We start from the raw sequence: 24,220 nt of genomic DNA, 5'->3' as shown, positions 1-24,220 counted from the left end.
TGCCCTCGTTCCCCTGCTTGGTCTACTCTTGCTATTCCTCTTGCTCTTGCTCTTGCTCGCGCTGCTGCTCTCGCTCTTGCTCTTGCTTGTGATGCTGCTCCGATTTAGCTACACTTCAGTCACAGCGGGAAGGGGGCTCGTCGAAGAGGTACCCCAGTATCTATCTTAGGGTTCAGGGTGGGGGCGGTTGTCGCCGGGGGTGGTGGGGCGGTGGCGTGGGGATCGCCGGAGAAAAAGCTCGACACGGGGGGGGGGGCTAGAGGGATGGCCGGGGCGGCGGCGGACCGGTGGCAGGGAGTGGTTTCGGGGCGGGCGGGGAGGCGCACCGCCAGCCGCGGGCGGCGGGGGGCGGCTGTTTGGCCGGTGGTGGCTGGCGGCTCAGGGTAGCCTCACCTGATGCTGCTACACGATGATGTCTACTACGCAACCTTCTTCTTGTAGACGTTGTTGGGCCTCCAAGTGCAGAGGTTTGTAGGACAGTAGCAAATTTCCCTCAAGTGGATGACCTAAGGTTTATCAATCCGTGGGAGGCGTAGGATGAAGATGGTCTCTCTCAAGCAACCCTGCAACCAAATAACAAAGAGTCTCTTGTGTCCCCAACACACCCAATACAATGATAAATTGTATAGGTGCACTAGTTCGGCGAAGAGATGGTGATACAAGTGCAATATGGATGATAGATATAGGTTTTTGTAATCTGAAAATATAAAAACAGCAAGGTAACTGATGATAAAAGTGAGCGTAAACGGTATTGCAATGATAGGAAACAAGGCCTAGGGTTCATACTTTCACTAGTGCAAGTTCTCTCAACAATAATAACATAATTGGATCATATAACTATCCCTCAACATGCAACAAAGAGTCAATCCAAAGTCACTAATAGCGGAGAACAAACGAAGAGATTATGGTAGGGTATGAAACCACCCAGAGTTATTCTTTCCAATCAATCCATTGGGCTATTCCTGTAAGTGTCACAAACAGCCCTAGAGTTTGTACTAGAATAACACCTTAAGACACAAATCAACCAAAACCCTAATGTCACCTAGATACTCCAATGTCACCTCAAGTATCCGTGGGTATGATTATACGATATGCATCACACAATCTCAGATTCATCTATTCAACCAACACATAGAACCTCAAAGAGTGCCCCAAAGTTTCTACCGGAGAATCACGACGAAAACGTGTGCCAACCCCTATGCATAGGTTCATGGGCGGAACCCGCAAGTTGATCACCAAAACATACATCAAGTGAATCACGTGATATCCCATTGTCACCACAGATACGCATGGCAAGACATACATCAAGTGTTCTCAAATCTTTAAAGACTCAATTCGATAAGATAACTTCAAAGGGAAAACCCAATCCATTACAAGAGAGTAGAGGGGGAGAAGCAACATAAGATCCAACTATAATAGCAAAGCTCGTAATACATCAAGATCGTGCCAAATCAAGAACACGAGAGAGAGATCAAACACATAGCTACTGGTACATACCCTCAGCCCTGAGGGTGAACTACTCCCTCCTCGTCATGGAGAGCGCCGGGATGATGAAGATGGCCACCGGTGAGGGATCCCCCCCTCCGGCAGGGTGCCGGAATAGGGTCCCGATTGGTTTTTGGTGGCTACAGAGGCTTGCGGCGGCGGAACTCCCGATCTATTCTGTTCTCCGGGTATATGGGTATATATAGGAGGAAGAAGTACGTCAGGGGAGCCACGAGGGGCCCACAAGGGTGGAGGGCGCGCCCTAGGGGGGTGGGCGCGCCCCCTACCTCGTGGCTCCCTCGTTTCTTTCCTGATGTGCACTCCAAGTCTATCGGGTAGCTTTCCTTTCAAAAATAACTTCTCCAGAAGGTTTCATTCCGTTTTGACTCCGTTTGATATTCCTTTTCTTCGAAACACTGAAACAAGGGGAAAAACAGGAACTGGCACTGGGCTCTGGGTCAATAGGTTAGTCCCAAAAATAATATAAAAGTGTTTAATAAAGCCCATAAACATCCAAAACACATAATATAATAGCATGGAACAATCAAAAATTATAGATACGTTGGAGACGTATCAGCATCCCAAAGCTTAATTCCTGCTCGTCCTCGAGTAGGTAAATGATAAAAACAGAATTTTTGATGTGGAATTCTACTTGGCATAATTTCGATGTAATTCTTCTTAATTGTGGTATGAATATTCAGATCCGAAAGATTCAAGATAAAAGTTCATATTGACATAAAAAAATAATACTTCAAGCATACTAACTAAGCAATTATGTCCTCTCAAAATAACATGGCCAAAGAAAGTTATCCTTACAAAATCATATAGTCTGGCTATGCTCTATCTTCACCACACAAAGTATTTAAATCATGCACAACCCCGATGACAAGCCAAGCAATTGTTTCATACTTTTGACGTTCTCAAAGTTTTTCAATCTTCACGCAATACATGAGCGTGAGCCATGGACATAGCACTTTATGTGAAATAGAATGGTGGTTGTGGAGAAGACAAAAAAGGAGAAGATAGTCTCACATCAACTAGGCGTATCAACGGGCTATGGAGATGCCCATCAATAGATATCAATGTGAGTGAGTAGGGATTGCCATGCAACGGATGCACTAGAGCTATAAGTATATGAAAGCTCAACAAAAGAAACTAAGTGGGTGTGCATCCAACTCGCTTGCTCACGAAGACCTAGGGCATTTTGAGGAAGCCCATCATTGGAATATACAATCCAAGTTCTATAATGAAAAATTCCAACTAGTATATGAAAGTGACAAAATGAGAGACTCTCTATCATGAAGATCATGGTGCTACTTTGAAGCACAAGTGTGGTAAAAGGATAGTAACATTGTCCCTTCTCTCTTTTTCTCTCATTTTTTTTATTTGGGCCTTCTCTCTCTTTTTTTATGGCCTCTTTTTTTCGTCCGGAGTCTCATCCCGGCTTGTGGGGGAATCATAGTCTCCATCATCCTTTCCTCACTGGGACAATGCTCTAATAATGATGATCATCACACTTTTATTTATTTACAACTCAAGAATTACAACTCGATACTTAGAACAAAATATGACTCTATATGAATGCCTCCGGCGGTGTACCGGGATGTCCAATGACTCATGAGTGACATGTATGAAAGAATTATGAACGGTGGCTTTGCCACAAATACGGTGTCCACTACATGATCATGCAAAGCAATATGACAATGATGGAGCGTGTCATAATAAACGAAACGGTGGAAAGTTGCATGGCAATATATCTCGGAATGGCTATGGAAATGCCATGATAGGTAGGTATGGTGGCTGTTTTGAGGGAGGTATATAGTGGGTGTATGATACCGGCGAAAGGTGTGCGGTATTAGAGACGCTAGCAATGGTGGAAGGGTGAAAGCGCGTATAATCCATGGACTCAACATTAGTCATAAAGAACTCACATACTTATTGCAAAAATCTATTAGTTATCGAAACAAAGTACTACATGCATGCTCCTAGGGGGATAGATTGGTAGGAAAAGACCATCGTTCGTCCCCGACCGCCACTCATGAGGACAATCAATCAATAAATCATGCTCCGACTTCATCACATAACGGTTCACCATACGTGCATGCTACGGGAATCACAAACTTTAGAACAAGTATCTCTCAAATTCACAACTACTCCACTAGCATGACTCTAATATCACCATCTTCATATCTCAAAACAATCATAAGGAATCAAACTTCTCATAGTATTCAATGCACTTTATATGAAAGTTTTTATTATACCCATCTTGGATGCCCATCATATTAGGACTAGTTTCATAACCAAAGCAAACTACCATGCTGTTCCAAAGACTCTCAAAATAATATAGGTGAAGCATGAGAGTTCATCTATTTCTTCAAAATAAAACCACTGCCATGCTCTAAAAGGATATAAGTGAAGCACTAGAGCAAACAACAAACTACTCTGAAAGATATAAGTGAAGATCAATGAGTAGTTGAATAATTATGCAACTATGTGAAGACTCTCCCATTTTAAGAATTTCAGATCTTGATACTTTATTCAAACAGCAAGCAAAACTAAAGAAAATAAAATAACGCTCCAAGAAAAACACATATTATGTGGTGAATAAAAATTAGCTCCAAGTAAAGTTACCGATGAACGAAGACAAAAGAGGGGATGCCATCCGGGGCATCCCCAAGCTTAGGCTCTTGGTTGTCCTTGAATATTACCTTGGGGTGCCTCGGGCATCCCCAAGCTTAGGCTCTTGCGACACCTTATTCCATAGTCCATCGAATCTTTACCCAAAACTTGAAAACTTCACAACACAAAACTTAACAGAAAATCTCGTGAGCTCCGTTAGCGAAAGAAAACAAAACACCACTTCAAGGTACTGTAATGAACTCATTCTTTATTTATATTGGTGTTAAACTTACTGTATTCCAACTTCTCTATGGTTTATAAACTATTTTACTAGCCATAGATTCATCAAAATAAGCAAACAACACACGAAAAACAGAATTTGTGAAAAACAGAACAGTCTGTAGTAATCTGTAACTAACGCAAACTTCTGGAACTCAAAAAATTCTACCAAAATAGGACGACCCAGATAATTTGATTATTGATCTTCTTCAATTGGAATCAGTATTTTATCACGTTCTGGTGATTTTTAACAATTGTTTTCGTGAACAGAAAGTTTCTGGAATTTTCAGCAAGATCAAATAACTATCATCCAAGAAGATCCTATAGGTCTTACTTGGCACAAACACTAATTAAAACATAAAACCACATCTAACCAGAGGCTAGATAGATTATTTATTCCTACACAGAACCAAAAAGCAAGAAACTAAAATAAAGTTGGGTTGCCTCCCAACAAGCGCTAACGTTTAACGCCCCTAGCTAGGCATGATGATTTCAATGATGCTCACATAAGAGATAAGAATCGAAACATAAAGAGAGCATCATGAAGAATATGACTAGCATATTTAAGTCTAACCCACTTCCTATGCATAGGGATTTTGTGAGCAAACAACTTATGGGAACAATAATCAACTAGCATAGGAAGGCAAAACAAGCATAACTTCAAAAATTTAAGCACATAGAGAGGAAACTTGATATTATTGCAATTTCTACAAGCATATATTCCTCCCTCATAATAATTTTCAGTAGCATCATGAATGAATTCAACAATATAACCATCACATAAATCATTCCTTTCATGACCCACAAGCATAGAAAATTTATTACTCTCCACATAAGCAAAATTCTTCTCATTCGTAATAGTGGGAGCAAATTCAAGAAAATAACTATCATGGGATTGAAAATTGAAATCAAGATGACAAGTTTCATGGTTATCATTATTCTTTATAGCATACGTGTCATCACAATAATCCTCATAGATAGGAGGCATGCTTTTATCATAATAAATTTGCTCATCAAAACTTGGGGGACAAAAAATATCATCTTCATCAAACATAGCTTCCCCAAGCTTGTGGCTTTGCATATCATTAGCATCATGGATATTCAAGGAATTCATACTAACAACATTGCAATCATGCTCATCATTCAAAGATTTAGTGTCAAACATTTTAATGCATTCTTCTTCTAACACTTTGGCACAATTTTCCTTTCCATCATACTCACGAAAGATATTAAAAAGATGAAGCGTATGAGACAAACTCAATTCCATTTTTTTGTAGTTTTATTTTATAAACTAAACTAGTGATAAAACAAGAAACAAAAAGATTCGATTGCAAGATCTAAAGATATACCTTCAAGAACTCACCTCCCCGGCAACGGCGCCAGAAAAGAGCTTGATGTCTACTACGCAACCTTCTTCTTGTACACGTTGTTGGGCCTCCAAGTGCAGAGGTTTGTAGGACAGTAGCAAATTTCCCTCAAGTGGATGACCTAAGGTTTATCAATCCGTGGGAGGCGTAGGATGAAGATGGTCTCTCTCAAGCAACCCTGCAACCAAATAACAAAGAGTCTCTTGTGTCCCCAACACACCCAATACAATGGTAAATTGTATAGGTGCACTAGTTCGGCGGAGAGATGGTGATACAAGTGCAATATGGATGATAGATATAGGTTTTTGTAATCTGAAAATATAAAAACAGCAAGGTAACTAATGATAAAAGTGAGCATAAATGGTATTGCAATGATAGGAAACAAGGCCTAGGGTTCATACTTTCACAAGTGCAAGTTCCCTCAACAATAATAACATAATTGGATCATATAACTATCCCTCAACATGCAACAAAGAGTCACTCCAAAGTCACCAATAGCGGAGAACAAACGAAGAGATTATGGTAGGGTACGAAACCACCTCAAAGTTATTCTTTCCAATCAATCCATTGGGCTATTCCTATAAGTGTCACAAACAGCCCTAGAGTTCGTACTAGAATAACACCTTAAGACACAAATCAACCAAAACCCTAATGTCACCTAGATACTCCAATGTCACCTCAAGTATCCGTGGGTATGATTATACGATATGCATCACACAATCTCAGATTCATCTATTCAACCAACACATAGAACCTCAAAGAGTGCCCCAAAGTTTCTACTGGAGAATCACGACGAAAACGTGTGCCAACCCCTATGCATAGGTTCATGGGCGGAACCCGCAAGTTGATCACCAAAACATACATCAAGTGAATCACGTGATATTCCATTGTCACCACAGATACGCACGGCAAGACATACATCAAGTGTTCTCAAATCTTTAAAGACTCAATCCGATAAGATAACTTCAAAGGGAAAACTTAATCCATTACAAGAGAGTAGAGGGGGAGAAGCAACATAAGATCCAACTATAATAGCAAAGCTCGCGATACATCAAGATCGTGCCAAATCAAGAACACGAGAGAGAGATCAAACACATAGCTACTGGTACATACCCTCAGCCCCGAGGGTGAACTACTCCCTCCTCGTCATGGAGAGCGCCGGGATGATGAAGATGGCCACCGGTGAGGGATCCCCCCTCCGGCAGGGTGCCGGAACAGTGTCCCGATTGGTTTTTGGTGGCTACAGAGGCTTGCGGCGGCAGAACTCCCGATCTATTCTGTTCTCCGAAGTTTTTAGGGTATATGGGTATATATAGGAGGAAGAAGTACGTCAGGGGAGCCACGAGGGGCCCACGAGGGTGGAGGGCGCGTCCTAGGGGGGTGGGCGCGCCCCCCTACCTCGTGGCTCCCTCGTTTCTTTCCTGATGTGCACTCCAAGTCTATCGGGTAGCTTTCCTTCCAAAAATAACTTCTCCAGAAGGTTTCATTCCGTTTTGACTCCGTTTGATATTCCTTTTCTTCGAAACACTCAAACAAGGGAAAAAACAGGAACTGGCACTGGGCTCTGGGTCAATAGGTTAGTCCCAAAAATAATATAAAAGTGTTTAATAAAGCCCATAAACATCCAAAACACATAATATAATAGCATGGAACAATCAAAAATTATAGATACGTTGGACACGTATCACACGACCAGCTACCCCGGCTCTCGCACACGCTGCTGCTGCTGCTACTGCTTACTGCTACTAGTGCATTCAGTTTCAACAGTAAAATTCAGTTTCGACAGTTAAGTTCTGTTTCAACAGTTAAATTCAGTTTCGACAGTTAAGTTCAGAGATGAGCGGCTGATGTATTTTACATCTAGCACTTCTTGGTTATGTATTTTATGTCATCTATTGGAGATGCTATTAGAATTCCACTCAGGTTAATGTTGTCACTCTTGTCCTGCTTCAGCCTCGGCGTCGTACAACTCACCGGAGCTGCTCCAACGACGAAACCCTCCATCACAGCGGAGCAGCACCCCAGGATCCATCTCCAGACGCCCAAGATCTTCTTCCCCTCCTCCGACAGCCAAGTCAGCCGAAGCATCCTCACCGACCAACCCAATCACCCTGAGATCGACATGGCTTCTCCAAAGAGGTTGTACACTTGTGGTTTGACTTAATCTCACCATGCTTCTTTGCATCCTGTGATCTTCCGATTCTTGTGACTCAAACACCCAGATTGGCTGAAATCCTGTGTTTTTAAATTCTCTGTTTTGCACGTGCATTCCTATCCTATTCCTGTCTATTTCCTATCCCTGCATTGTTAGAATCCTCAAATTCAAACAAGCCCTTACACAATTACTTCTGTTACAGATATGTGTCAAAGAAAACCTTGTGTGGTTTGTCCTGCTCCTGCTGCGTTGTGTTCCACCCTAGCTCAGCTGCTCCAACGACGGAAGGGTTCACCACCGCAGGGATCCGCTCTCCAGACTGTCTTTCGCCACCTCAGATCTTCTTCCCCGCCGCCGGCAGTCACGACAACTGCATTACCATCATCAATTGAGAAGATGACCTTGAGGACTACACGGGTCCGCAAGAAAGGTCGCACTCTTTCGTGTCTGCTTACGTTATGCATCGCTTAACATGATGACATGTTACTTTATCGTCGTGTTCACCTATTAGACTCTGAGTCAGGTCCAAACTAATGCTGAAACTTGAGTTTTTAAATGGTTGTGGGGTACATATTGGGGCAGCAATCAGTACTATCTGGTTAATCTCGGGTGTCTACTATGAGTTTCATGTTGGGTGCAAACAAACATTAAAGGAGCCATTATCTATATTTTTTAACTAAAGCTATTATCTGCCTGCTATCATTGGTTTTGGGTCTATCCACAGTTTGCTACCATCACTCTGGATTTGTGCATGCACTCCTTACATAATCTCACTATGTTTTATTCCTATGCATGTCAGTTATTGTACACAATGGAACTGAACATGTAGAGCAAAAGAGACGAGCCTTGTGTGGCAATAAAATTTCATGCAGACGTCGCTCCATGGTGGGCGCAAAGGCAGCCCCCCTCCACCCATTTCGGATCGTAATCAAGAGGAAGATAACTGTTCTGAGGGGGTTCAGAAGGAGAAGACCACTCCTATTTACCCCTAAGGTCTTCGCTCTAACTTGGCATGCTGATGTTGGTAATATCATGCATATGGTGCCTCGCATTGCTTACTGTATACATCAAATATGTCATCTTCTTAGTTTAGACATGCTTTGTGTCAATGTCATCTGTTTAGTTTCTTTATCGTATATGTGAATCATGCAATGCCATCTTGTTTATCCAGGCATCATATATGTGAATTTTGCAACGCCACCCCGGTTAGCCAGTCATCTTATATGTGAATCATATCATGCCATCATTTTTTATTACGTGTTAAATTTGTCAACAATTTTAGTACATTCAATTACTCTTCCTGTGCATCAGCCATTCGGCCCGGTCATGGCAAAATCTGAAGTGGAAACAAGGTCTTCAGAGCAGACAATGCTATCTGACGAAGCGCATGTCTTGCTGGTTATGGATAGCTCCTCAGAGGAGGACTCAGAGACAGATGACCAGTCCTATCCCCCCCCCCGGGGGGGGGGGTTCATGCTCTAACTTGGCAGGGTTATGGTGCTCATATCGTGCGTATGGTATCTTGCATTACTATGTCATTTGCTTAGTTTAGACATGCTTTGTGTGAATGCCACCTGTTTAGTATCTAATTACCATATATGTGAATTATGCGATGCCATCTTGTTACAAGACATTATATATGTGAATTATCCAATGTTATCTTGTTGCAAGGCATTATATGTGTGTGTGTGTGTGAATTATGCAATGCCATGTTGTTTAGCCAAGCGTCATATATTTGAATTATATCATGTTGTCCTTTTTTTGTATTTCTCGTTGCATTTGTCGACAATGTTTGTATATTCAACTGCTCTTCCTGTGCATCAGCCATTTGAATTGGTGATGGAGAAATCTGGAGTGAAAACAAGGTCTTCAGAGCAGACAATGCTACCTGCTGAAGTAGATATCTTGCTAGTTACAGATATCTCTTCAAAGGAGGATTCAGAGGCAGATGACCAGTCCTATTATCCCCCTGAGGTGTATGCTCAAACTTGGCAGGGTTATATTACTCATATCATGCATATATTGTATTGCAATGCTTAGTTTTTACATCATATGCACAATATTGAATGCCATCTCCTTAGTTGACACATCATATATGCGATTGTCCTCTACTCACTTGCTTAGTATATAAATCATATATTGAATTATATCATGCCAAGATGTTTACATAGACAGCATGTATCTGAATTATGGCATGCCAACCCATTTTCTAAAGACATAATATAGTTATATCATCTCATCCTGTTTACATAGTCATCATATTTTGAATTATGTCATTCTATCCGTGAATTATATCATGCCATCATGTTTCCATCGACGGCATGTTTGTGATTTATGGCAGGCCAACCACTTTAATAGACTCATCGTATAGTTATATCATGTCATCCTGTTTACATAGTCATCATATTTTTAAGTATGACATTCTATCATGTTTAGTTAGCCATCATACATGTGAAATTGTGTCATGCTTCCTGTTTAATTAGCCATCATATATGTGAAATGATGTCCTGCTATGCTGTTTGGTAAGACAACATAAATGTGAATTATTTCATGCCTTGTTTTCTTCCCTACTATCCATTGCACCTGTCTATCTTACAATGGATGTACATTCAATTACTTTTCTTGTTTATCAGCCATTTCAACTAGAGGGGGTGATGGCAGTATCTGTGGGAGTAAAAACACGGTCTTCAGAAAAGATCGTGCTACCTGTCGATGCAGATAGAACCATGGTTGTACTTACCCAAGGACCAGCCCCGCCACACATAACCTAGACTCACGCAGATTGTACCCCTACCCAATTGGACAGAGAATGAGCTACACTCCTTCTAACCCCAACCCCAGCAGATAGTAACCCAGTTCCAGTTGACACAGCACCGTCTCCACCACAGAGCACCCGAACACGAGCAGTTAGTAAGGCAACTGCAGTGCCCAAAGCATGAGGACCACCACTCCGAACCCCAAGTCAATGCTTAAAGCAGAAGAAGAATTGTTCTCAGGTCAGGGTCCGTAGCTATGGTTCATACTACTTTGCTCTTGCATCACTGTATTTACTCATACCAACTAATTTCAAATTTGAAGGATGCAATTGAAACTCCAATGGTGCAACAGGTATGTTTTAAACCTGTTCCTTTAACGTGTTTGCTGTTGTAACTTGCTCTATCTTGATTTCAGTTTCAGTTGAATAAACGGTTATGTTCTCATGCCATGCACATTACAAGTGTTGTTATTGCTGTGTAGTTTCCCACACTTATATTCTGCCTATGCTGCTTTGTCTTAAATAGATATGATTCGAACTGTATCTATCTTGATTTGGCAACATAAACTAGAATGATATAGACCATACAGTGACCATACTACACAGATATATGTTTGTTTCATGCTGTTATCCTATCCACCCTACTACTGAACTGGTTTACCAAAACGAGTTTCATATACTACATTGTAAACCTGTGATGTGTTTGTTTGTTTCTCTTTTAGAACGCGGATAAAATATTGGAGAAGAGTACCCCGTTATGCAATGGTAAAGGAAGTAATGCAGATAAGGTTCAAGATAGTGAGACATCCCTATTGGTCTCCAAGAAAGTTGATAAAAACTATATTGAAGACACTGAGACAACCCCAAAGTCCTGTCTTGATGTAGTGTTCGAGTTACTGGCTACTACTGCTGGCACCAGCTCTTCGAACTCGCTGCCTGAATCAGTTCGGCTTCTTGAGTCTCAACTTCAAGTTGAAATACATCGATCAGATGTTATGCGACAGGAAGCCGAAGGACTGAGGAAGTCCCTGCAGAATTTAGATGCATACTTCCTAGTGCAACAGCAAGTGCTGGAGGATTTAAGCGCCAAACAAGAGAAAGTTAATAAGCTTGCTAAGCATCTTGCCAGCATTATGGGTACCCAGGATATTGTTTCTTGAGATCTTCTGAAGTGGTTTCAGTTCTGGACTTGTTTTGCTGCGGCGTTTATTTGCACTGGTCGCCAACTTTGACAACCAGTGTATATGATATGCTGCTTTGTTCCCTATATTTGCACTGGTGGCGAACTTTGATGCCCAGTGGATGTAATATGTGTAATAGCCATGATAGCCTAGCGTAAGTTGCTTGCTTATTTATTTCTTTGTTGTCTTGTTTATTTGTTTGCTTGTAGTTAGTGCAGTTCTTTTTCCGCGGTTTGCTAGTGGCCGCAATAACCTATTTTTTAAAACTAGGCCACAATAACCATGGGGTACATATTTACTGTAGTTACCATGGGCCTCGTACGGGCTGTAGAAACAATGGGCCTTCTAAGGGCCGTAGAAATAATGGGCCTTCTACGGGCCGTAGCATCAATGTGCCTTCTACGTGTCGTATGATCGATAGGCCAAACATGGGCCAATAATAGACCGCATTATGGGCCATAAACGGGCTAGATTTGGAATCGTCTGTTCATGGGCCGACAATAACGGGTCGTCGTTAATCATCCATATTTGATGACGCTATGAAAACGGCCCAATGGATTAACAGGCTGCAAACGGCCGATTGTAACCGTGGGCTGAATTTGGCCCACAAGCAGAAAAGGCCAATAACGGGCCGTAAGTAACCGAGTGCTGGAAATGAGCCCAAGAATAAATGGGCCCTGAGAAGGCCGAAAGATAACACGGGTTGAAAACGGACCAATGGAATAATGGGTCGTTAATGGGTATAAAGGGGTACACTGTTCATTGCGGGACAGATTCACCACGGGCCGTTAATGGGCCAAGAGTTACAAATGGCCTCGTATGGGCCGAAAGACATAATGGGCCATACATGGGCCGAAAGTTACAACAGGCTGGAATCATATTGGACGGCCCAGATGAAGCTACTAGGCTTAATTCCGATAGGCCGTAACGGGACGTGAGTTAGCGGGCCGTAAATGGGCTATATACGAACAGGCCGTTAACAGGCTTTCCGTGGGCCGGCCTGTTACCTTTTGACCAAGTCAAACGGGCCGTCCTTTTCACCGGAATGGGCCTCTGTTGGGCCGTGCCATGTGTCGACGTATCATAGGTGCCTCCTGTCCAATGAATGGATGACATCTGTCCCAACGGTGAGCCAACACGTGTTTCCTCCGGCCAATGAGAATTTTACACGTGGAAAATCCTCATTGGTCCGGGCTGTTAGCGGGTTATCGGATCCAAAACCGGACCCGATAGCTTAACGGCGACCCGTTATGGTGGATGCCACATGTCGGTCACCCTTGACGAAAGCACTTCCATGACGCGCGATTTATCGTCATGGAAGTGGACACTTCCGTGATGATAATTTGGTAATGTCATGGAACACTTCTACGACAGCACAGGTATGACTATCTTGATTCTGTCATAAAATTTTCATGGATGTACATGCATGACAGAAAACGTGACCTACTGTGACAAACACGTATCATCATGGAAGTGTATTTCTTTTGTAGTGAACGACCTGCCCTTCTGTCGGAACTTGATCTCTCGCGACTTCCTTGACCTTGTCACCCTTGGTGGCTTTCTTTGGTTCCTCCCTTTTTAGTTCTATCTTCATCAGCCAAGCATCTCCTTCCCCGTTGTTGTAAGAGGGAGAAGACATGATGCCTGGCTTTGCTAGATCTGACAGAAAAACAGAGAGAAAGAAGAACAGAGGATTTCTCCGTGATACGGTGTCAATACGTTCGGGGGGTATATAAAGATTTTTTTTATCTTGGGAAACAAGCAAAATGAAGGGAAAACGGAATTGGGAAGGTTCCCAAGGTGGGCACAACCCACCTGGCCGCACCAGGGGGGCCAGGCGCACCCTGGTGTCTTGGGCCCTCCTTGGTTGCCTTCCTGGTTGTTTCACAGAGAGCGACAAATCCCAGTCTCGATCCATGCAACCCAAAAGACACCTTCGGAGATACCTGTAGAGCACCTTTATGATCACCCAGTTATGAAGTGACGTTTGATAGCACACAAGGCATTCCTCCAGTATCTGGGAGTGGCATGATCTCACGGTCGAAGGAACAAATACTTGACATGAAGAAAGCTATAGCAAATAACTAAACAATCCGATGCTAAGCTTACGGTTGGGTCTGTCCATCACATCATTCTCCTAATGATGTGATCCCATTATCAAATGACAACTCATGTCCATGGTTAGGAAACCTTAACCATCTTTGATCAACGAGCTATTCTAGTAGAGGCTTACTAGGGACACGATATAGTTTATGTATTCACACATGTATTTAAATTTCCGATCAATACAATTCTAGCATGAATAATAAACATTTATGATGAATGGGAAATATGATAATAACCATATTATTATTGCCTCTAGGGCATATTTCCAACAATGCGGAGACATCATGGTCAAATTTTCTACTACCGTGGTCTCGGTGTTTGGACCTAAGTACCTGAGGAACCAACTGTCGCATACACCGAGAGGACCTTAGCAATGTCTGAAGCAGGAGGGTGGCCAGGTTTGCTTAGATCTCTTGACTGCATGTATTGGAGATGGAAGAACCGCCCATAAGCTCTGCAAGGGCAATATCAGGGTCATGTTAATAAACCCACAATCATTCTTGAAGTAGTTGCATCACATGATCTTTGGATTTGGCATGCTTTCTTTGGAAGTGACCGGGTCTCACATTGACATCAATGTGCAACATCGATCACCATTGTTTGCTAGAAGGGTTGAAGGGAAAGCTACTCCTTGCAACTATACTTTCAATGGGCACGAATACAACATGGGCTACTATCGTATCTATCGTATGTGAGCTACCATTGTTAAGACAATATCTGAGCTAGCTGGTCAGAAAAAGTCTCACTTTGCCCAAAGAAAAGAAGCACCTAGAAAGGATGCGGAGAGGGCATCTGGAGTCCTACAGACTCATTTTACAGTTGTTCATGGACATGCCAAGCAATGGGATCCAGAGACCTTGTGGGAGGTGATGACATGTTGTGTGATCATGCACAACATGACCGTGGAGGATGAGGGTGACGATGCTGCCGCAACTCTTGAATTTGAGAGCATGGGTGAGTCTATCAAACTTCCAGAGGAGAATCTGGCCATTTTTGATGAGTTTGTTCAAATGCATCAACAAATTCGGCATCGAGCAACTCATGAATAACTAAAGGATAATTTGATTGAGCATCTGTGGTTTCTTAAGGAGGAAAACTAGTACATATGTACTAGTTAAATTCAAGTTTGAACTACTATAATTTGAGTACTTTTGTTGGATTATACTCCATTCGCTTCTAAATATAAGTCTTTTTAGAGATTTCAATGCGGACTAGATACAAATGTATATAGACTTGTTTAAAGTGTACATTCACACATTTTGCTCTGAATGTAATTTGTACTGGAATCTCTAAAAAGACTTATATTTAGGAACGGAGGGCGCAGTATTTAAATTAGAACCACTACCGCATTTGAACATTTTTTAGCTAACCTAGAACTAGATATGCGGATATGTTTACCGTGCGGACTTTAAAAAGAATAGGTGCGGATGTGTGCGGGTACAGTTGGATGGCCGGCTCCCGCACCAGTGTCCACGGACTGCCCCCTGGTCCGCAAACGGATGCGGTGTCCGATTTGAGCGTTAGCATTGGAGATGTCGTGATACGTTTTTGAGATTGCCTTCTAACATTGATAAAACTAATAATATATGCGATGTATGTTATAAAAATTATATCACTGAAAACTCATTTCACATATGAATCTTACAGTATAGTACTCGTTGTGTAAACTAATACTCCTTCCATCCCAGAAAGCTTGTCTTAGATTTATGTAAATACGGATGTATCTAGACATATTTTTAGTGTCGGATACATCCGTATCAAGATAAATCTAAGAGAAGATTCTCAGAATGTAGGTAATATAAGACGTTTTAGGTCACTATCTTAAACGTCTTATAAAAAAGTTTAGAGAGGAGTACCGTATTATTGTTTTAACCGGCGGTCAGAGACAACCTTGGAAAGCATATAAAAAAAATGTATGAATGGAGGGAATAGTATATATATATAGTACTCCGTTCGATCCTAAAATGAGTGTCTCAATATAGTGATCCAAACGCTTTTATATTTCTCTACGGAGGAAGTACAATATTATAGTAAAGTCTAAAGTTTTTTTTAACAGGATAGTAAAGTATAAAGTTAGCATAAAGTTGAGATACATTTTTTCTTTTTTAGAAAACTAGGGAAAAACAGGCACCTCGAAACGATCAATGCAAGACAACAAACAAATAAGTAGAAAATGAAGAAAAATGCAAGCTTAAAATTAGAGGAAGATAATTTGATGTGAATTTTTTTGAAAAATGTAAACGCAAAATACACGTAAACAACCATGCACGGGATATGATGTTCCAAAAAAAAGAAAAGCAATGCACGGGATATGCCGCAGACACCCGCTATCTTTGCATCATCATCAATTCGACAAAAAAAAAATGATCAGAGTTCTCCACTCGCCAAGCAAAAATGGTCAAACTTAGCACTGTCGATTTTGTACGGACGGACGCGGTGATCCGTGCAGCGACGGTAGTTAGATAATTGTTTTTTCGTCATTAATAAATTATATAAAGGTAATAAAGAAAAAGAAAAATTAGTGGGACTGCAGCGCAGGTGGGGGGCTAGGGTTTGAAGCCATCACAAAGAAGAGCCGTAGATAGACGGGGCAAGCCATCCAACGGCCAGGGTGGAGAGGAGAAGCATTCGGTCGCTAGATATTTCCGCCTCCACCCACCGCCTCCGCCAGCATCCTCTGTCACTCTACTCTGCTTTTGCTTCTGTAGTTCTTCCTCCTCCGCTTCTGTTCCCTTCCAGAATCGAAGAGATGAGATCAATCTCAATCCGTCTCCGCCTCCGTCTCCTACTGCGCAATCCGTGTCAGTCTTCCAGTACCAACTCCACCGCAGCTCCGATAAATACTAGTAGCGGTAGTGTTAGATCCCATCGAGATGTCAGACGACGGTTTTCTTGAATCTTTGTTCGGCAAGTTCTATCACGACGAGTCCCTGCGTCCTCCGCCGGAAAGCGGCGATGGGGAAGCCGAGGATGATTCCTGGGACTGGCATGAAGCCCTCGTCGACAACGCCGCCTACATGATCTACGAGCGTAACCACACCACTGCCCAGTGTCCCGTCTCCAGGAAAGTAAGGGGCGGCGGTGTCAAGCAGGATTTTCTGCAGGTCACTTTCTGCCTCTCCCAGCCACCTCATATTTCATACTTCTGCATGTCCTACACAAGCAGGGACCCCAGCCAGTTCCGCTGCGAGCCTACCATCTTCGCAACGGAGGGTAACCTCGCCGTCATCGGCCTGATACACAACTGGACCCTGCAGAACTCCCCAAGCTGCGTCTATTTCGTTTACCGCGCCCCAATCCTTGGCAGTCAGTTTCCTCAGCTCACACTGCTTCCGCACCCCCCCAGCGAGGTGTTTCCGGAGCAGTATGAATCTGAATGCCAATTGGGTCATAACGAAATTGGCATCCTGCGCTACCGGTCCAATAGCGCCAGCAAGCATCTCCCTTTCACACCGCCCACCCCCACCCTCTCTCACAACCCTGCCCCCGCCCTTTCCCGCCGTCGCAAATCCCACACCACCGGCGACGACTATGATGCCTACAAGATCGCAACGCTTTGCTATTATGGTACTAATCAGTACGTTCTCTACATCTACGATTCCGTCGCTGACGCTTGGAGCCGCACACCCACGGCCTTTCCACGGCCGCAGGACGCTCCCCCCGAGCATCTCTGCAACAGGGTCATCACCGTAGGAGGCGCCATGGGCTGGGTCGACCTCTGGCATGGCATACTCCTTTGTGACGTGCATGTCCCCTCTCCTGCTGAGGAGGAGGAATCCCCCGGCCCTAGGCTGCTCCACTACGTACCGCTGCCGGAGCCAATGCAGCCGGACAACGACCTCCGTCTTCATGGCTTCTCCTCCTTCTTCCGGGACATCGCCGTGGTGAATGGTCGGATCAAGTTCGTCGACCTTCAGCTCCATGCCAGCCCGGGCTCGCGCACCCCGAATGGTTGGACGGCCGTCACATGGAGCATGGCGCCTGGTGATTCGGGTTTCAGCAAGGACGGAGAACTTAATTCCTGTGATTTGGTCAACCCCATGGAGCCGTCCCTGTTTGTTGCTCACCCCACGCTCAGCTCCCATCATGATGGTGTTCTCTACCTGATGACCAAGGCCAGCATGGATGATAGTGTGTCACAGGTGATTGCTGTTAACATGAAGAACAAGGAGATAGAGCGAACCGCAAAATACACCACACACAGAGAAGCTTGTATGGACTTTGCGTACACGCGCGCAATCATCTCTAACTTTCTCGCTCCAGGTACCTCTACCTTTTCACCACTCTCTGATAAGATGCACATTTTTCAACTTGATTTCAAACTGCTAGCGATAGTGAGGATGCTGTTTACCATAGTTAATCTAAGGTCTATTAAATGCAAGTTCATCTAATATGGCTTTGTAGGTTTAAACGTTGTAATTTCTACTGCCTAGAAATCTGTGTTAGTTACCATTGAGAAATGAAATTTGTTGTTTATAAGTCTCCATATCTCGCTAGCTGCAGGTTGATTTTTCAACTTGATTTCAAACTGCTAGCGGTAGTGAGAATGATGTGTTACCATAGTTAATGTGAGGTCTATTGAATGCAACTTCATCTAATATGGCTTTGTAGGTTTAAACGTTGTGATTTCTACTGCCTAGAAATCTGTGTTACCATTGAGAAATGAAATTTGTTGTTTTTAAGTCTCCATATCTCGCTAGCTGCAGGATGAGTGTTGATTTTTCAACTTGATTTCAAACTGCTAGCGGTAGTGAGAATGATGTGTTACCATAGTTAATGTGAGGTCTATTGGATGCAACTTCATATAATGTCTTCTAAGTACTCTCTCCGTTCCTAAATACAAGTCTTTTTAGAGATTTCAATGCAGACTACATACGGATGTATATAGACGTACTTAGTGTGTAGGTTCACTCATTTTGCTCCATATGTAGTCCGTAGTGGAATCTTTAGGAAGACTTATATTTAGAAACGGAGGGAGTATAAATGTTGTGATTTTTGGACTCCTATCTACTCCCAAGAATTAAATCTGTGTCAATCATTGAGAAGTGAAATTTGTTGGTTATAAGTCTCTACGTTGCACTAGCAGGCTGAGTGTTGGCTGTTTTATTTTTAGACTCGTCTTTTCCAAACTAATACATGGGGCTTTGGTTTTGTCAGATTCGAAGGGCACCACAAAGCGACCAGGGTCGGTGTTGCAGGGATCCTTTCGGAAGAAGCTGCCTGTGATCAATCCCAGCACCCATCTTCCTACGATGGGTGATGAAGGGGATGCTATGGACTTGGAATGATGTTGGGTTAACATGGTCACCGTTGTCAGGGGTTATTTGCAATTCTTTTCATGGCCAATTGAGTATGTTGGATATTAGGACACAATTAATAGTTTCAAACTTTGCTGGGATGCCTGTTTGCCCAATCTATGATCATTGGTTCTGCAATGTAATGCTATATACATCTACTAGGTTAATTATTTGCCTGCTTATTCATCTAGTACTAGGTTAATTATTTGCCTGCTTATTCAGTGTATAAGCCGACAAATCCTTTTTTGACCATCACTCCTGGGCTGTTTGGGAGGACAAACACCCGTACGCACGACGTATGAGCTGCACAATGCGGGTCCTCGCGATCTGGGTGTGAAAAACTCCAAGTAGGATTGAGACGATGCAAGCCTGTCAAGCTGTTGCAAAATTGAGTGGTCGGATTCCATAGTGCAAATATGCTGAACACTCCTAATATTAAGTGCAAATATGCCGAACTCTCGTACGCGGAAACATATGCAAATATGCCGAACTCTCGTATGCGGAAACATATTGACAAATCTTAAGTGCAAATCTTACAAGGAGGATCCTGAACAGAAATATAGAAATGCAATTGCGTCCAAGACAGCTTCCATCCGGATTGAACCTCGCCGTCGCCGGGGACGCATCATTTGGGACAACGAAATCGCCATAGCTGCAGCGCCTACTGACCATGGCCTCCGAGCAGAGTCTGGAACTGCCTCCCAATAGGCATACAAGCCGGGAGGAATAGGGTTGGCTGCCTTCCAGAAGAAGCAGAGGGAGGCCATTGAAGACCGGCAGCCACTCTGGCGCCGTAGCTCCACCAAGAAACCTCTGCCGATGAGCACCGACCAGATCTGCACAACGAGGATGACTACTCCATCCATGCCCTTCATCCACCACCATGGTGGCCTGAAGAAACAAGCACAAGCAGCAGGTCCTCCTCCAGACTAGGGAAGACCTCGAGCTTATTAAGGAGGGATAGCCCACGCCGGTTTTTTGTTGTTGTTGAAAGGAACACCAAATGCATTCCATTATATAATAGTACAGGGCAAATCGCCCTTTACATAGTCCAGCACAAAGTCTGGGAGTTGGCCCAGCCAAGTCTCACACACATCAACTCCAAGATGAGCTCCATATGCAGCTAAAACATGTGCCACCCTATTACAATCCCGAGGGCAAGACACAACACTACTAACAGAAAACCCCACATGCATTTGGAATTTGATGCTCCTGATAATAGCTCCTAAATTCGCTAGATCATAATTTTTAGAGTTTACTGCCCTCATCAGCTGCTTGCCTGCTTGGAGTCAGTTTCAAACAAAACCTTATCACATCCTATATTAATAGATATTTTTATAGCATACAACAAAGCCAAAGCTTCCGCGTGCAGAACATCTGAGATATGCGCCAGTTTGCCCGCCACTGCAGCCATCGCTCTGCCTTGGTCATCTCTGATGATGAATCCCCAGCCGCCGGAGTTGGTTTCCCTGTGAAAAGTTGCATCAGTATTAATCTTGAGAAAACCATTTGGCGGCCGAGACCATTTTTGTTCCAGCTGCTGCTTTTGCCCTTTAGTATTCTTATTGCTCTTCATTACACTTGATACATGATAATTAATACAAGAGCAAACATCCTCACGCGAGAAAGAAGTTTCACCCGAGTTTGCCTTATTGCGTATATGCCACCACTGCCAAAGAAGCAAACATATTTTTATTTTAACGTCCTCTTCAAGATTAAGAATTTGTTCTATGGTGCTTAAGACACTAGTAAAGCCAACCAAAAGTAGTCTAACATGCTCCAGATTTAATCTCCTCCACACCTCCTTAACTTTCTTACACATAAAAAAGCAATGTCCTCCCACTTTTTCACATCTAAAGCATAAAGGACATCGAGTATCTACCTCCATACCTCTGCTTTGTAGCTTTGCTCGTACTGGTATGCTGTTTGTAGATAAACGCCATAAAAAGTGAAGCACTTTATTTGGGAGGCGAAGCGACCATAGTTTTTGCCAATCAAACTCGTCGTGTGATACGTCTCTAACGTATCTATAATTTTTGATTATTCCATGCTGTTTTATTATCAATCTTGGATGTTTTATAATCATTATATAGTCATTTTATATCTTTTTTGGTACTAACCTATTGACATAGTGCCAAGTGCCAGTTGCTGTTTTCTGCATGTTTTTTACATCGCAGGAAATCAATATCAGAAGGAGTCCAAATGCCACGCCAATTTACGATGATTTTTTATGGGCCAGAAGGAACACAACGGGCCCTGGTTGCACCTGGGGGGAGTCCCGAGGAGGGGACAACCCACCAGGGCGCGCCAGGAGGTCCAGGCGCGCCCTGGTGGGTTGTGCCCACCTCGGGTGCGCCCTGGACCGACTCTTTGCTCTATAAATACCCCAATATTCCAGAAACCCTAGAGGAGTCGACGAAATTTTCATCCAGCCGCCGCAGAGTCCAGAACCACGAGATCCAATCTAGACACCATCACGGAGGGGTTCACCACTTCCATTGGTGCCTCTCCAATGATGCGTGAGTAGTTCTTTGTAGACCTTGGGGTCCTTAGTTAGTAGCTAGATGGCTTCCTCTCTCTCTTGATTATCAATACAATGATCTCTTGGAGATCCATATGATGTAAGTCTTTTGGCGGTGTGTTTGTTAGGATCTGATGAACTTCGAGTTTATGATCAGTTATATCTTTTTGTATCCATGAAAGTTATTTGAGTTCTTTGATCTCTTATATGCATGATCTCTTATAGCCTCGTATTTCTTCTCCGATATTTGGGTTTTGTTCGGCCAACTTGATCTATTTATCTTGCAATGGGAAGAGGTGCCCGGTAGTGGGTTCGATCTTGCGATGCTTGATCCCAGTGACAGAAAGGGAAGCGACACGTATGTATCGTTGCAATTAAGGATAAAAAGACGGGATCCATATCTGCCGCAATAGATAAATGGATCTTGTCTACATCATGTCATCCTTCTTATTGCATTACTCTGTTTTTCAATGAACTTAATACACTAGATGCATGCTGGATAGCGGTCGATGTGTGGAGTAATAGTAGTAGATGCAGGCAGGAGTCGGTCTACTAATCTTGGACATGATGCCTATGTAATGATCATTGCCTGGATATCGTCATGATTATTTGAAGTTCTATCAATTGCCCAACAGTAATTTGTTTACCCACCATTTGCTATTTTTCTCGAGAGAAGCCACTAGTGAAACCTACGGGCCCCGGTCTTCTTTCTCATATATTTGCCTTGCGATCTACTTTTTCCTTGCGTTTATTTTCAGATCTATTAAACCAAAAAAATACAAAAATACCTTGCTGTAATTTATTGTTCCACGATCTATTTATCCTATCTACAAATTTACCTCACGTCATTTGCCTATCTTGAGGCACCGTACCCCGAAAGGGATTGACAACCCCTTTAACACGTCGGGTTGCGAGGTGTTGTTATTTGTGTGCAGGGGTTGTTTACGTTGTGTTGCTTGGTTCTCCTACTGGTTCGATAACCTTGGTTTCATATCTGAGGGAAATACCTACCACCGCTGTGCTGCATCATCCCTTCCTCTTTGGGGAAATACCGACGTAGCTTCAAGCGACATCAAAAGGAATTTTTGGCGCCGTTGCCGGGGAGGATCTTCAGCATAACCAGGTTCCTAATCACAAATCTCATCTCCTTTCAATTTACATTATTTGCCTCTCATTTTCCTATCCCCCACTTCACAAAAATTTGCCGTTTTATTTGCCTCTTTTTTTCCGTTCGCCGTTTTCTTGCCGGATCTGTTTCTGCGTGCATCCTTGTTTGGCGGTATGGATAGTTCTTCCTCTATTGCTTGCACTTCCGAGGACGAGGTCCTCAACTTTAAACAAAGGGAAGGAGAAAATTTAAAAGATGCTTGGTATAGAATTTGCAATGCTCATAATAGATCTATCCGTAAGCAATCTACCGTTGTGCTTTTGTGTTGTTTTTATGTTGGCATCACCACTTGGTATAGATTCGTCCTTGATACGATTACCGGTGGAAATTTCTTAATGAGTCCTCCTTTTGATGCTCTTAATGCTATGGGAAATTTAGTAGGCTCACCACCTCTTATGGTTAATGAAAAAATTTTGACTCTTGAGCATGTTATGGAAAGACTGATGCTATTGAAAAGAAAATGCTCACCGAAGATCATATGGAAATTATATACAAAAAGATGTATAATTTTGCTACTAATCTTGGGTCAAAAGCGGGCGATATTTTTAAGTTGTTAAAAGAGAGAGGGTACCTTAATCCATGAAAGAACAGAAGAAAGTCCGTCTCGGATCGATAAATTGGAAGAAATCTTTAGTAATCTAAGCATGGCTTTTACTACCACTAAAATTGTTGAGGAAACTCCCGTAAAGAGTAAGAAATCTAGAAACAAGGGTGCATCTTCTAGTAATAATGATAAAGGAGACCTTAAGATGATTAGCATCCATCCGGATTTTGTTGAAGTGATAAGAGATCCTTTTTGTAAGAATGAAATGTTTAAATTTACTCCGAGGAGTATTGCTATTGAAGGTCTTTATGCCAAATCTTTGAAGGTTTCTAAGTGTTTGATTGAAGAGTTGGACAAGGATGACAAAACTTAGATCCTTGCTTTATCCCTAGCTAAGGGCGTAAAACGATAGCGCTTGTTGGGAGGCAACCCAATGAATAAAATTTATTTTTGCTTTTTGCTTTCTATTCTTGAGTGTTAGCACAATTATGCTACTGTTATGATTGTGTTTTTTGTGTTTTAGTTAGTGTTTGTGCCAAGTAAAGCCTTTAGGATCTTCCGGGGTGATAGTTGTTTGATCTTGCTGAAAAAGACAGAAACTTTGTGCTCACGAAAATAATTACCATAAATCACAGAAAAGAGCTTTCCCTAATTCTTTTTGCAGAAGATTAATATACAAATTATGCTGGTCATCCTAATTTGGTAGAATTTTTGGAGTTACAGAAGTATTCGGAAGTTCCAGA

At 42.7% G+C, this 24,220-nt stretch overlaps 1 protein-coding gene across 1 annotated transcript; it reads left to right on the top strand.

Moving 5' to 3' along the window:
- The first annotated feature begins 16,622 nt into the window (after window positions 1-16,622).
- On the top strand, window positions 16,623-19,426 carry LOC109775345 (uncharacterized). Its single transcript, XM_045232584.2, has 2 exons — window positions 16,623-18,210; window positions 19,105-19,426. Exons 1-2 carry the CDS (start codon window positions 16,821-16,823, stop codon window positions 19,233-19,235), a joined length of 1,521 nt encoding a protein of 506 aa, XP_045088519.2. The 5' UTR covers window positions 16,623-16,820; the 3' UTR covers window positions 19,236-19,426.
- Window positions 19,427-24,220: the final 4,794 nt, after the last annotated feature.

The sequence above is a fragment of the Aegilops tauschii genome, chromosome 2, assembly GCF_002575655.3.
Source record: "Aegilops tauschii subsp. strangulata cultivar AL8/78 chromosome 2, Aet v6.0, whole genome shotgun sequence".
In the NCBI taxonomy this organism is placed as follows: Eukaryota; Viridiplantae; Streptophyta; class Magnoliopsida; order Poales; family Poaceae; genus Aegilops; species Aegilops tauschii.
This window is presented reverse-complemented; position numbering and strand designations above follow the sequence as displayed.